Source organism: Schistocerca serialis, chromosome 11, assembly GCF_023864345.2.
Source record: "Schistocerca serialis cubense isolate TAMUIC-IGC-003099 chromosome 11, iqSchSeri2.2, whole genome shotgun sequence".
Taxonomy (NCBI): Eukaryota; Metazoa; Arthropoda; class Insecta; order Orthoptera; family Acrididae; genus Schistocerca; species Schistocerca serialis.
In genome coordinates, this window is record NC_064648.1 from 161,922,971 (window position 1) to 161,938,946 (window position 15,976).

General features: G+C 46.9%; 1 protein-coding gene across 1 annotated transcript in view; it reads right to left on the reverse strand.

Moving 5' to 3' along the window:
* LOC126427230 (uncharacterized) overlaps positions 1-15,976 on the reverse strand; it is a 51,454-nt gene that overhangs the window by 9,490 nt on the left and 25,988 nt on the right. Inside the window, exon 4 of the mRNA XM_050089467.1 lies at positions 3,692-3,900. Coding sequence (XP_049945424.1) covers positions 3,692-3,900 — 209 coding nt within the window. The remainder of the gene's footprint in view (positions 1-3,691; positions 3,901-15,976) is intronic.

The window sequence follows — 15,976 nt, forward strand, 5'->3', positions numbered from 1 at the left end:
GCATCTTGCAGGGGCCAAAGGGTAAAGGGTACATCTCAGATTAATCTGTTGCGCAGAATGACAGAAAAGCACCAACCCACACGCTCACAAAATGTGTGGCTTTATAGTCTTGTGTTGTAAATGCTATATTTAATTCGTTTTGTGGCGTTATAGACAGGTATTTTAAACTGGGACCAAGAGATATGGTGGTCGTATTTGTGTGACATTGTATGTCCCGAATTGTCGAGCAGTCATTAGATACAGTGAGTATATCTTTAAGATATGAAGCACTGAGTCTGGCTTGTTGAGGTTGTTTGGTAATGTGTGGTTGTTATGGATGAGAGGAGAATGAATCCTTTTTCAATAGATTGTTCAGTTTATGGAAAATGTGGCAGTGTTTTTGTTCATGTGTATCACCAATCCCAGGGTTTCTGATCTACAGAATGAGGTGCTGGTATCAGGATATCTCACAAGCACCCATTGGCAGTACCATCTGATTGTATGTTGTAGCAATTATCTGTGCTTTGTAGAGTGTATAGTGACTGGGACTGTGTTAAGTGACTGTAACAATTTTCATTAAAGTATAGTTGTAGCATTGAGATAACACGTGAGTGATGATCTCGTTGGAGCTGAGGGAACAGACATATGGATGGAATGCTAAGCTGCTACTTTGTCTTCATGTTTTATGTGGCGAAACAAGGTTAGGTATAGGTTTTAAGTTGATGTTTTGGTGTGGCTGAAGATAAAGTTGGATTGCTTTTTGGAATAGGTGACTTGGATGTTAAAATGGAAGGTGGCTGTGGCTGTTATCGTCATCTGTTGGACGATATGTGGACGTTGAAAGAGAGTGAACGTTGTGGAAAACAGTGGTTCTAAACTGGATGTCTTTCATGTTAGGGATGCGACACTAAAAAACTGTTGGGATGATGACGGTGAGGTCGACTGACGGTGTAGAAAACTGTGGATCTGAACTCAATATCTTTGATGGTGAGGATTCAATGCATGTAGTTGTTGGGATGCGGAATGTAAGTTTAGTATCGTGAATAATGAGTTTTCTTAATACTTATGAGATCATTCGAGTTGAGGCTGTGTAAATGATGCAGTTGTGCAAGGATTTTACATTTGGGCACAGTTAAAATGGATGGTTTTACGAACTTCCAGTATGATGCAGTAGTTTGGGTCAGCAACTCCTGGTAATCAGTGAACGAAAAAACGTTCCAAGTTTTTTTTCATTCGATGAGTTACTTGTATGCCCTGTAAATGTTCATTGCACGTTTTTGAGATATTCGGAAATGCCATTTTCGACTATGTTATGGTGATTTGAAAATGGGTCTCGGTCCGAAACAAATCATCGAATGAATAAGAAATAAAAATTTGCAACTTGGACTGGTTTTTCGTCCTACTGATGGGTGGTCTCGTTTGTAACTGGGATAGGTCAGGTGGTTCTGCGATACTGGGTCACATAGTCGTCACACAGGAAGTATTTGTGAGATCTGTAGGCTTGGATTTGCGATTTAGGTGATTTTACACAATGGCAGCGACAACAGATCAGGGCTCAGTTCTTGAAACGTTGGTATGTTGTGGGCAAGCATCTAGTTCTGCCGGACAGTGATGCGTAAGGAAGCCGGCAGAGAAGCGCCACGGTTTTAATAGTGGCGAGGGCAACTCTTTCAGACAGGGGCGTTGCAGCAGCCTGCTGGATGGTGCAAACCATTTCGAACATCGCCACGTGCTCAGAAGAGGTTCGCACGACTTTCTTCTTTCCCTCCCCCCCCCCCCTTCCCCCCCATCTCGACCGAACTGCCACGACCTCTCCGATCTCTCTGGATTTTGACGTCAACTTTCCCCTGAAGATAAAATGGCTCTGAGCACGATGGGGCTTAACATCTGAGGTCATCAGTCCTCTAGAAGTTAGAACTAATTAAACCTAACTAACCTAAGGACATCACACACATCCATGCCCCAGGCAGGATTCGAACCTGCGACCGTAGCGGTCACGCGGTTCCAGACTGAAGCGCCTAGAACCGTACGGCCACACCGTCGGGCTTAAAGTTAGCTTCCAGACAAACAGCTAGTGGTCCACAACTCTGTAAGGTCTTGTCGCTGCTCATTCTTTAATATCTTGTTGCCACTCGCGAGGAATTGAAACATCAACTACAGCTCACACGTTTGTTCTCGGTGTCCATAACAGTTTCAGTCATGATTATAGACATGCTGCAGAGTGCAGCTCAGTCTAGCAACAGATGGGGTAAAAGTCTGCTTGTTTAGTAACTTGCTAACAATGCGTATTTCCTTTTATGTGCCAGTATTATTCTTGTGAGTGTCTGCAGTAAATTATCGGCGACAGCCGAAATTTTGGAAAGGCCTTTTTTCTCAGTATTACAGTTCCTGGTTCTAATATACGGATATTCTTATGATAACTTACTTCCTTATCTGTTGTAACCCTTTTCGACCACCTTAGTTTCTTAATTTGTCGGCTTACTACCAATGAAAACCCTGCAAGTTCGATTGCCTGAAGCGGTCAAGAGTGACAACGGCTGGCATAAATAATTTTTCCGCTGAGAGAGCACAAGCCCACTGTCCTCCTTTCCTCTCATCTAAATGGAGTTACTCCCTGCCGAACAAGAAGCTATCAGGCAGTTACAAAGAGAGAAATGAACGATTACAACTCGTTTCATGTCTGGTGCAAGATAGATAGATGATCGAGTAAGAGATAAAGTCCAGCAACGAGAATAAAATAATAAATTTAAAAAATTTAGTGATTCAAACAAATAGAGTTGTTTAGCAGACAGGTGCGATAGCTGTGTTTCCTCAGTCCTACTACAGTTCATAGTATCAACATTTCTAAGTATAATATTAACTGTGTATTTCGTACAATTAACTGTTCAGTTACAAATCGAAATATTATTCGTCAAAGAAAATTAGTAAATACGAACAGTATCATGCCAGGATCATAGATGAGAAATGTAGAACACTACACAAGTTACAGTACTGACAAAACATTAGCTTGTCTGTAGCCGTTAAGTTGCAGAAACCATTCGCCATTTTCAAAACAAGCCTTAGACTAGGTCTGAAAAAAAAACTACGTGTACAGAATTTTAGAGCGTTTATAGAACATAAGAAGGAACACTTTTTTTATGTGAGGCACGTGTCGCACATGTATGAAGGTCTTATCTGCACTGGCGTTCAGAGACGGAGTTCAAAGTGCTGTGGGATGGGCACCGTTTTAGAGGTGCTGCGGGCCTCCTACAGGAGGGAGATGAGTTGTTCAGTGTACCAGACACTGGCGGACACACCAGGTGAGGTGGTCGCCTTTTAGGCTGAGGCTGCAAACATTATTTGTGAGACACCCACTTGTTTCGAGTGTGTTGCACTATCATTAGCAGCCAGCTGGCACTTGAGTAACGTCTCCAGAACATCACACAGCCTCTGTACATCGCCGGCATCGAAACCTTCACGGGCCACGAGCAGCTGGGGGTACACCTTTGACCTTTGTGTCACATAAACTTGTCATAGATCCAGACGGAGAGTTGCCGAGGAATCTAAACACTGACTTTGGAAAGAGCACCAGAGATTACGTTGCGTGGCGTGCAAAATCACGCAAGAGCTAAAACTACATATTCAGAAGGGTATTTGAATCTCATTCCTCGAACAACTTGAACACTTGTCAGCGCATAACCATGAAGTGGCCGGGTCCCAGTATTAAACTTACCTACAATCTTGAAACGATTTCCGTAGGATGAATCGATGGACTCAGCTGTAGTGTACCAGTAGACACGATGGAAGGCGTACAGTTCGTGAGCGAGGCTGAACATTTGCGACGCCTCTGGCTGCCGCTCCTCGCACAGCGCACTGAAGTCGTCGTCAAAGGAGGGGCTCCACGGCTGATAGCGCAGCAGGCGTACACTCAACAGCGGCCGCCTGTAGCACACAAGGTGCCAGGTTAAAAGTTGAAAACCTAGCATGTATAGTTTATGCAAGAACGTACAAGTATCCAAAAATGTGTGTGAAATTTTATGGGACTTAACTGCTAAGGCCATCAGTCCCTAAGCTTGCACACTACTTAACCTAAATTATCCTAAGGACAAACACACACACCCATGGCCGAGGGAGGACTCGAACCTCCGCCGGGACCAGCCGCGCACCCCATGACTGCAGCGCCTGAGACCGCTCGGCTAATCCCGCGCGGCTAAAAGTATCCAGAATGGATTTCCACTCAGCAGTGCATAAGATACTTCCTGGTAGATGAGTACTGTGTGGCAGACTGGGACACAAACGTGGAACTTTTTCATTCTTTAAAGGATGCATAGTAACACAGCAAACAATCGCAAATCCATTGGTCTTCTTAGCATTTTAGCGCATCGAGATTTCATCTTTAGATTTCGGAGCACTTCAGTGAGACACCGATTATATTTCTTGCAGATCATCCACTCCGTTCTGTGCTGCTATATCGTTTTAACAGGTTTCAGGCACATCAAACAGCAGAACTGCAGCGCTTCCTGCAGAATACCTCTTTTCTTTAAAGAAGAATTTCGTATGCATTGCAAGAGAGTGAACATGTGATATTTATGTTAAGGGTATGAATGACTTGTTCGAATTTGTTATAGATGATTTTAGACGCTGACATGTACACATGTCTGTCATGAGCTGAAGCACACATTACCACTTGAAAATGGCTCAAAAGGCCGAAACTGCAATAGTAAAACAAATAATTTTTAAAGTCAATGGCGAATATGACGTCCTTAAAAAAATAGACTTAGAGCTGGGCAGGCAGGAACCGAGAACCGCCGTCACAGCCTTACTTCCGCCAGTAGCTCAGCCGCTGCCTTCCAGCCGTCACAGAAGCTCCCCTGCACGGCTGGCGGGACCAGCGCTCCCGGAAGGATGGGCACTGCAGTGACCAGAGGCCTCGGGAGTTGCTTCCTGGGCGAATCGTCACTCTGCAGTGGAGAGTGCAGTCACTTGAAACGTCGCGGATCCGACACACTGCTCTGACCTGCCAGGGAGTTTCCTACCTGCTTTAGGTGATGTGGCATCTGCGATAATTTTCCGTAAAGACTGTATGACAGCTGAAAGCAGAACTCCCACAGGAAGAAGAGCTCTATGGACAATCGTGAGTGTACCGTCAAGCTGGTCCACTTATTCAGTCCCTTTCACCTAATCCAACTTCTAAGGACAGCGCGATACGATGACTTAAACTATTTCAAATCCGTCTTTGCAAATACCAAACAGGTGTTTTTATTTCTCAATACGTGTTTTGCTTTACTCATTATACCCTTATCAGTTGTGGCATTTTTATAATGTTTCCGCTTACATCCGGCAGTGCGCAGCCCACCATCTCACACTTGTATGCTTGACGTGCAGAAGTACATGTCTGCTGACGTAAAACTTGACAAAATGACGCTTCAGTATTGCATACAAATGTTTGTTTACTTGGCTCTGAAGCATTCGCTCCGTCTCGTTTCGTGAGTGGTTGGTGCGGGTCTCTCGTTTGGCAGTGGAAATTATCATACAGAAATTGTTGGCCGTAAAACTCTGTCCTAAGGTCAGTGTTCCGTACATCGATTCGATGCATCTGTGTCAGGTACATCTTATCATGAGAATGGAGCCGTCAGAATCTGGTATGAGACAATTTTTTCCTGATTAATCTACGACTGCATTCCCTATAGCCCATCGACGATGGAAAGTTTCCATACTGACAGATACAATGCAGAACAATCCGTACTCCCTCTACTCCTTGTAGTATGGTCCTTGGTTATCACTGTTACTTGAAAACGACGATGTCAATTAAAACATGAAGCTGCATCATAATGAGTTCCGTGTGATGTCTGGGTCCCCAGTTTGACTGGAAAGCAGTCCCTCCCATAAGAAATGTGGTGCCATGGTGCTAAGGCTCGCAAATCATTTCCACGCTACGTACACCAGCACGCTGTTCTGCTTGGAGGTACAGTACCACACCTACTCCACTGACAAGCTGGGACTCAGAATCCGTGCCGTGATGAAAATCATCATTTCTACGCCCCAGATGCAGGATGTACGTGCACACTGACTATGATCTGAATAAACATTATACGGAAATTTGGTTGGGGAAGAATTTCGGGAAAGGGCTGTTTTTAACGTAATGGAGCCGTTCATTCCATAAGGCAACGAAGGAACGGATTTAAATGCAGCAAGGAGGTGAACAAACAATATCCACTGAAACAAGCTCTAAAGAAAATCTCGAAACTTCTGGACAGCTATAATGATACAAAACTGACTGCCATATTCAGTTTAGGAGCAAGTGCGTTGCAACACAAAGTGGCAAATCAACAGAGGACGCAATACATACTCGCCACATGGAGCTGGAGTGTCGACAAGCGGGGCAGACCGCTGCCACGGAAGGCAATCGTCGTCAATTAGGGTGCAGAGGCAGGGTCAGTGTGACATAGGCGGCTTTGGCCTGTAGTGCTGGAGCCATTACTGAAGGTATCATGCGAGTCCAGTAATGAAGTGGATTGGCGGAATTTAGAAATGACCGACTGTAAATGGCGATACGTGAACTACAGAAGAGACACGAAATGGTGCGCTGCGTGAACTACGAGGGCGGTACCGAATATCCACCACAGCCGCTGGAGGCCTGTGACCCCCTCCCCTCTTGCATCTCCGGTTTTCGACTTTGTACAGACATCCAACAGAAGGTAAACACGCTGGGTCGTATGAATAAACAAGACGACGTTCTCTGGAGAAGATTCTCCGAGCAAAAGGACATTCTCTGGGAAAGCTCTTAGGAGGAAAACATTCTAAGCCATATTCTCTGACGAGAGTCTTCCTTTTTCTCACTACCTCTGCTCCCTGCTGAGTTCTCGGTGTGTGTGGTCTGCCGTGTCCGGCACAGAAAGCACTCGCAGTGTCACGTGTCATTCAGCTCGCTCAAACGGGCGACATGTCTGGAACCGGCACCAGTGTGTTCAGGCAGAGTTGCACTACGTTTCATTTTGTTTATTTTATGTGCGGCAACAAATTATTAAGACAATTACGTACAGCTTACGAAAATGCATTTTCTTGAGATGTTACCGAATTTACAACATGCGGAAAAGTTTTCAGTTATAGAAGTTGGGCGAACATTATGCGGACGAAATCTTAAGATTACATGACTCTTTATCTACTCCAAGCCGGAACTCTGTCAGAGTTCTCTAACACGAGATAATTTTGGTTAAATACGGCCCACAACTGTCTGCGCGCTTGGCAAGCACGTAAGCGCCCCACCATGCGTTTGTTACGAGTAACAGGTAGCTAGGCTTGCGATAAACCAGTTATTAATTTTTCTGGTAACCCTACTTATTTCTAACATCACACTATATAAGACTTATGCTGTGAGAACGCATGATGATGAACGTCTGTAAAAGTCAGCGACACGGTTGTTTGGTGTAGGCCTACAGCTAAATGTTCTCGTACGTCAGTCTGAAAACTTGGGTCTACTAAATAGCACTAAAAATGTTTCAATTTTCACTTCTTTTGAGAGGTCGTCCGCAGACGATGTTCTTATTGTCAAAGCGATATAAACTTCTACAGCTCCTCAATTCAGCACTTCGTTGGGCTATATATTTCTTTTTTTGCCTCCCAAAAAATATGAATTCTGCCATCATTGCCAAAATGTAGGTAAAACTTAGCAGAACTTACTCAGCCCGAAGAATGCTAAAGAGATCGTTTCAATATTTTCCGGTTGTGAGAAGCTCCTCTAGTTTTGTTCACACGAAATCGGAGAACGTTCTTTGTTTTGAGCAACATCCCTCACCCTTTTACTCGCGATGAGCACATTCTCGGCTGGAGTATATTCTCTGACTCGCTTTACTCATGTTAACCTCAAAATGTCCTCCCAAAATTTCCAGTACGAAGTATATCCTCCGCTTTACTGACACGCCCCACTACACTTCGCCAGCACCTCAGCTCTCACATGGACTCTGCTAGTGGTTCTTCGCCGATCATCTCCCACCCTTCGTCGTCGTCTTCATTGCTTCACCACTCACAGAGAGCCGTAGTCCGGCAGCTCCTTCGCCACTGCCTGCGTCAAATGCTCCACCACCGTCGCCGCCACCTGCGCCACCGTCGACTCCCTCTCCAGCAGCCTCTGCCGCTGGCTCTGTCGCCAACACCGTCGCCAGCCCCACACCGCGGCCCGCCCCATCGCCCCCACCACTGCCGGAGCCAGAAGTTCCAACCACATCCACATTCGTCACCGCCGTCATAAACTCCTGTCAATGTCCTTACCTACACACAACTGGGGCCACCTATTACACCACAACCCTCATGCATGCAGTCATAAGACCAAACAAATGAAATAGAATAGATAAAACCTCACGATTCCAAATGAAACCAAGCCAAAAATGATTTCACTGAATTTACGGACATGAAACCAATAATTCCTCTCAACTATCGTCCTTTGTATCTACACCTACATACATAATCCGCAAGCCACCGTGCGGTGCGTGGCGGAGGGTACCCTGTTCCACGACTAGTCGTTTTCTTTCCTGTTCCGCCCGCTGACAGAGCGAGGGACAGACGTCTGTCTATATGCTTCCTTAGGAGCCGTAATTCCTCGTATCTTGTCTTCCGTGGTCCCTACCAGAAATGTATGCTGGCGTCATTAGGATCGTTCTGCAGCCAGCTTCAAGTGCCGGTTCTCTGCACTTCCTCAGTTGTTTTCTTCGAAATGAGTGTCTTCGCTGGCCGCGGTGGCCGTACGGTTCTAGGCGCTGCAGTCCGGAACCGTGGGACCGCTATGGTCGCAGGTTCGAATCCTGCCTCGGGCATGAATGTGTGTGATGTCCTTAGGTTAGTTAGGTTTAAGTAGTTCTAAGTTCTAGGGGACTGATGACCTAAGATGTTAAGTCCCATAGTGCTCAGAGCCATTTTCTTTTTAGTGTCTTCTTCACTGCAGCAATTCCCTCCAGAGCTCCCGAAGCATATACGTAACACTTGCATACTGATCGAAACTCCGGTAAGAAATCTACCTGCTCCCCCTGAATTGTTTCGATGCCTTCTTTCAATCCGACCTGGTGCAGATCCCAAACACTCGAGCAATACTGAACAAGAAGTCGCTCTGGCGTCCTAAACGGGGTCTCCCTCACACACGAACCACACTTTCACAAAACTCTCCCAATAAACCGAAGTCCACCGTTCCCCTTCCCTACCAGAATCCTCCCATGCTTATTCCATTTCATCTCGCTTCTCAACATTACGCCCAGATATTTCAACGAAGTGACTGTCGTAAGCAGGACACTTGCAATGCCGTATCCGGATATTACGAGTTCGTTTTTGCTACTCATCCACTGTCTTCTACAGCAAGAGCCACCTGCCATTCATCACACCAACTAGAAATTTTGTCGACGTCACCTTGTGTCAACCTGCAGTCCCTGAACTTATTCCATATGCTCGTTCTTGCGTTAGCACCCAACAATGGGACACCGTGTCAAATGCTTTCGAGAAATCTAGAAATATGGAATCTGCCTGTTGCCCTTCATCCATAGCTCTCAGTGCATCATGCGAGAAAAGGAAAAGGTGAGTTTCACAGAAGCGATGCTTACCAAAACCGTGTTGATTTGTGCACATAAGCTCCTTAGTCTAAAGAAAGTTGATTATGTTCGAACTGAGAATATGTTCAAGGATTCTGCAGGAAACAGGTGTTAGGGATATTAGTCTGCAATTTTCTGGGTCCGTTGTTTTACCTTTCTTTACTTGCACTTTTTTCCATTCGCTTGGTTCTTAGCGCTGATCGCAAGATTCGCGGTAAATGCAAGCTAAGTAAGGGGCCAATGCCGTACACTACTCTTTGTAAAACCAAACTGGCATTCCACCTAGGCATTGCCACTTATTTATTTTCAGCTGTTTCAGCTGTTTCTCTACGCCAGCGGTACTCATTACTATGCGATGGTCAAAAGACGGCACGTTTGTACCATTCTCCTGCGTGAACGATTCCTTAAACGAGGAATTTTTAACTTCGGCCTTCCTTTTGGAATATTCTAGCGCCAAAGCAGACTGGTCAACGTGTGACTGTAATGGAAGCGTTAGATCCGCTTAACGATTTTGCAGAGGACGAAAACTTTTTCCGGTTCTCCGGTGGTAGCTGTTGTATGCTTCGCGCACAGATCTTTTCACAGACGCACGAATCTCTACAAATCTTGCTGTCCTCATTTGCGCGTTCTCTTTTGAACCGAGAATGTAACAGCATTTCGTTCCTCAACATTTTCCGAATTTTGTTATTAAAGCGCGATGAGTCTTTTCCGCCTTTGATCCACTTAGTAGGCGCATACTTTTCCGGATCACGATTTACAATCTCTTTAAACTTTAGCCATAATTCCTCTATGACCATAATTCTGGAATTAAATGATTGTATTTTATTGTCCAAGTGAGACGCTGACAACTGCATATCAACTCTCCTAGCGTTCTTGACTGATTTACTGACTTTCGTAACCATAGTCGCTATGATGACATCATGTTCACTAATCCCCATCTCTATGCTGACGCCATCGATAAGGTCCTGCCTGTTTGTGCTGGCTGACGAACTAGCTGCTCAACACAGTTTTCGGAAAATGTGTTCAAAAGTCCTTCACAAGACTGTCTGTCTGCACGAGCTGCAGTGAATCCATAGACGTCCCAGTCTATGCTCGGTAGGTTAAGGTCACCGCCAGCTAGTGTCGCGTGATCTGGATATTTATGCAATGCTGATTCTTTGCATGGCTCCACATCTGTCCCAGCGGAGTCAGGTGCGTGGTAAAAACATCCAACAACTGATATGGTTTCACCTAGTCCTGTTATGTGCGACCACGTAACTTCACTATTGCACTCAAATTCAACCTCAGTAAAGAGAATATTTTTTGTCAACTGCAATAAACACTTCCCCTCCTACGGCGTCGAATATGTCTTTCCGATAAACATTCCAAGACTCGCTAAATATCTCAGAGTTTTTTTACTTTGGGTCTTAGCCAGCTCTCAATTCAAGAATAATTTGAGGCTGAGAACGTTCATGGAGGAGAGCAAATTTGGGAACTGTGGTGTCACCGCCAGACGCCACACTTGCTAGGTGGTAGATTAAATCGGCCGCGGTCCATTTAGTACATGTCGGACCCGCGTGTCGCCACTGTGTAATCGCAGACCTAGCGCCACCACAAGGCAGGTCTCGTGATACGAACAAGCACTCGCCCCAGTTGTACGGACGACCTAGCTAGCGACTAGATGTACGAAGCCTTTCTCTCTCATTAGCCGAGAGACAGAATAGCCTTCAGCTAAGTTAATGGCTACGAACTAGCAAGGCGCCATTAGCCTTACAGTGATTGTAATTAAAGTCTCCTGTGTATCGTCAAGAGCGATGTACCACAATGATTGATTAAAGATAAGTATTAATCCAGCTACGTACTTTTCTTCATAGCATTAATTACGTAGCCTGTTCCAGTACTTCACGCCCGTCTGCGTTAGTCTAGCGTGCATTTTCAGCCATCTCGATCTACAAGGTGTTGGCCCAGCTGCCAACACATCACATGGCGATGAGTCTACAAAGGATCTTGTGTTTTACTTTGCCCTAATTTATGTGTGTCATGGCTTCACCACATTCTCCAGATGTACTGTCCGAATTTTATCGCTTGCAGAATCAGCAGACGCAGGCGTTATTGGATGCCCTTGGACAGCTCGTACAGGGTCAACGTGCCATTCAAACCGATGCGGCCGCCGCCGCTTCACCGGTACAGCAGCCACAACCTGCCGTTGCACCACCATTTCGAAGTTTTGATGAAACCCACGAGACTTGGCGGGAATGGTCCCGCCAGTTTGCCTTCCACCTCGCCGCCTACAGAATTCAAGGTAATGAGCGGCAGCCGTTTTTGCTTTCTTGTGTCGGTGTGTCCACCTACCGTGTGATAGTGAAATTGTTTCCCCGACGCAACGTAGCAACTCTGTCTTACGAGGAAATTTTGTCTGCTTTAGATGCCTATTTCAAAGAAACAGTTAATGTGGTTGCAAAACGGTATACGTTCTTTCGTACAAAACGTACGGCCGGTCAAACTAATAGGGAGTGGGTAGCAACATTGCAAGGACTTACTAGGGAGTGTTCTTTTGACTGTGGCTGTGGTCTTTCTTATTCAGATACAATGGTACGTGATGCAATTGCACAGAACGTTTCTGATGTTCGCATACGGGAGCAAATATTGAAACTAGTTAATCCCTCCCTTCAACAAGTGATCGACATATTAGATAGACAAGACACACTTGACTGTGCTCAGCAATCTTTTGAAACTTCGCCAGCAGTGTGTAACATTAACCGGCCCGCCGGGCGAGCTGCGCGGCCCGGTCAACTGCCCTCGCGCACACAAACGCAGCTGCCGCCGCGTTATAAACCAGGTGTGCCGCGCCAGCCCACAAATGCAGTGAAATCGTGCCCGCGGTGTGCTACTAGACATTCGCGTGAACATTGCCCGTCACGCCAAGCTTTTTGCTTTTTCTGCAATAGGAAAGGACATGTTCAAAGTGTTTGCCAGAAAAAGCTCCGATCAGACAATCACAATCATTCCAGGCCCTTTGCTTCGCGCCGGAATCGAACCAAGGACACTCAGGATCGTGGACCTTCGCCCATGGACATTCATGTAGTTAATTCCGATTCGTCCAGTGCCACTTTCTCTAACAGTGACTGTGTTCGTCCCACACAAACTGTGCGTCGACGTCGCCGGAAATCACGTCAATTAGCAAGTGATTCTGTACCAGTGTCTATTCCTATTGCACAAAACAGTCGCTCTTGTCGTCAGCAGGACAATAAACTTTTTGTGGACTTAGACTTTGAAGGCAAAGTGATACCATTCCAGCTCGATACCGGAGCTGCAGTTTCATTGCTCAATCACGACACGTACAAACAACTGGGCGCACCTCCGTTGTGTGCCGCAAATGTTAAGCTCACTACATATTCCGGACAGACACTTCCTGTGTTAGGACAGTGCACTCTTCTTGCAACATACAAGGGACAAACAAAACTTGTGTCGTTTTACGTTCTTCGTTCTTCTTCTGCAGTGAACTTGTTTGGCTTAGATTTATTTCAGTTGTTTAACATGTCTATTGTAAATCAGATCCTATCAGTCAATCAGACTGTGCCTTCAGACAGTGTTTCTCGCTTATGTGACGAATTTGCAGACATTTTTACACCGGGCTTAGGTTGCGCTAAAAACTATGAAGCATATTTGGAACTGAAGGTCAACGCGCAACCGAAATTTTTCAGAGCGTGCAATGTTCCCCACGCATTGCGTGATGAGGTCGCAAGAACATTAAACGATCTAGAATCACAGGGTGTAATTGAACGTGTGCAAGCTTCTCTCTGGGCCTCACCGTTAGTAATTTTGTCAAAACCTTCCGGCAACTTGAGACTTTGCGTGGACTTCAAGGCCACAGTGAATCCACAACTAGTGACTGCTACTTTTCCTTTGCCCCGCCCGGAAGATCTTTTTGCTGAACTGTGCCCGGGAAAATATTTTTCGAAGTTGGATCTAGCCGATGCGTACTTGCAAATACCTGTGGACGACGAATCCCAGCGCGTATTGGTGGTTAACACGCATCTTGGATTGTACAGGTTCAAAAGACTGCCATTCGGGTGTGCATCCGCCCCTGCATTGTTTCAGCAGTATTTACAAACTATTTGTGCGTCGGTCCCTACTGCAGCAAACTATCTGGACGATATAGTGATCTCCGGACTGACAGAAGAAGATCATCTTGCGAACCTACGAACGTTATTTCAGGTCTTGCGACACAATGGTCTTCGCTTGAGGAAGGACAAATGTGTGTTTTTTGCTCGTGACTTACCATACCTGGGCCATGTCATCAATGCCCAAGGCATACATCCGAGTCCAGAGCACCTCCGTGCCATACAAGATTTACCTTCTCCTCGCAATGTGAAACAGCTACAGAGTGTGTTGGGTAAAATTAACTATTATCACAAATATATGCGCAATGCCTCTTCCATTTCAGCTCCGCTTCATCGCTTATGCCGTAAAGGTGTTCCGTTCGTCTGGACGACGGAATGCGAACGCGCCTTTGGCCAGTTGAAATCGGCGTTGCTTTCTAATACTTGCCTCACGCCTTTCGATCCCCAGAAAACCCTTTTGTTGATGGTAGATGCATCGGATTTCGGGATCGGTGCTGTGCTTGCGCACAAAGTTGGCTCCCATGATCGCCCTATTGCCTTTGCGTCCAAATTGCTCTCGTCTGCGCAAAGAAATTACTCGCAGATAGAGAAAGAAGCTTTGGCTCTCGTGTTTGGTGTTACTAAGTTCCATGATTTCTTGTATGGTCGTCACTTCACCATCATCACAGACCACAAACCTTTGACATCGCTTTTTCATCCGAACAAGCCTGTACCTCCGCGTACAGCGCAGAAATTCATTCGCTGGTCTATTTTCCTCTCGCAGTACCGCTACGATATCTTGTATCGGTCCACTGCTAAGCACGGAAACGCCGATTTTTTGCTCACAAGGAGAGACTTTTTGTTCGACGTGGTGTTTTGTTGTTGCGTTCTGATAATGATCAGTCAAGAGTCGTGGTCCCACGTTCGTTACAGTCCTCTGTCTTACGGCTTCTTCACCAAGGACATTGGGGTATAGTGCGAACGAAACAACTAGCTCGTCAGCACTGCACTTGGTTCGGAATCGATGCTGCGATTACGAATATGTGTTCTTCTTGCATGGCGTGTGCCGAACAACAATCCGCACCGCCGCGGAAAGTCTTTGCATGGCCGAAAGCCACTTCCCCTTGGCAACGCTTGCACATTGATTTTGCTGGTACATTCTGGAATGCTCGATGGTTGGTTCTGGTCGACTCCTTCAGTAATTTTCCATTTGTTGTCCGGATGTCTTCCACGACGTCCTCCGCCACCATCCAATCCTTGTCTGCTATCTTTTGTATTGAAGGTCTTCCACAGACTATTGTTTCCGACAATGGCCCACAATTCATGTCCGCAGAATTTCAGTCATTCTGCCAGGCCAATGGTATTCAACATCTGACATCCGCGCCGTTTTCGCCTCAGTCAAACGGTGCCGCTGAACGATTGGTCCGGACTTTCAAGTCACAGATGTTGAAATTGAAAGAGTCGCATTCTCGGGAGGACGCATTGTTGCTCTTTTTGTCTTCGTATCGCTCTCAGCCCCGAGATGGTCGCTCGCCGGCTGAGTTGCTCCACGGTCGTCCTCATCGCACCTTGATGTCTTTGCTGCATCCGCCGCATCAGGTTCCTGTGCAGCGGCAGACTCCTGCTTTTGCTCCAGGCGACGTTGTATTTTATCGCAACTATCGAGGTTCACGGCGTTGGCTCGCAGGGCGCATTCTTCGCTGCCTCGGCCGCGCGATGTATTTGGTTTTGGGGGCCTCTGGTGAAGTGCGTCGGCATCTCAATCAGCTGCGCCTCTGTCGTCGCACGGGTTCTGCCGCTCCCCGTCTGCTTTCAGCAACGGTGCCGTCCGGTCAGCGCCCTGGGGACCCATCTACTGGCTCGCCTCATCCCCAGGTGTTACCGACAATGCCTTCCATTTTGCCCCATGGCGGCGCGCCGCCGCAGCAGCCGCCGCCGCCGCCGCCGCCGCAGCCGCCGGTACTCCCGCCGGCGCCGCCCGCATTCGACGCTTCGCTGCAGCCACCATGCGCCTCCCAGGGTCACGCGCCGCCGATCGCTTCCCGTGACCAGCTGTCCTCCGCCATGGAACTCCCGCCCGCTCCGGACCACATGACGTCATCGTGCGTCGGCTACCCCGACGCAATGGAGGTCGCCCCTTCGGCCCCTCCTGTTTCTTTACGGGCGCATACACCGCATGTTGACGTGCACCCTGGACTAGGTTTTCAGGCGTTTCCTAGCTCCCCTCGGACCGAATGGCCGGGTGCGGGTGGCACAGTCTCGCCTGTTGTTAGGCTCCCCACCTCATCGCATACGTCAACATGGGGTCCTCCCCACGGCGGGCGGAAGCCTTATCTCACGACCGTTCGCCGATTTGCGGGGGAG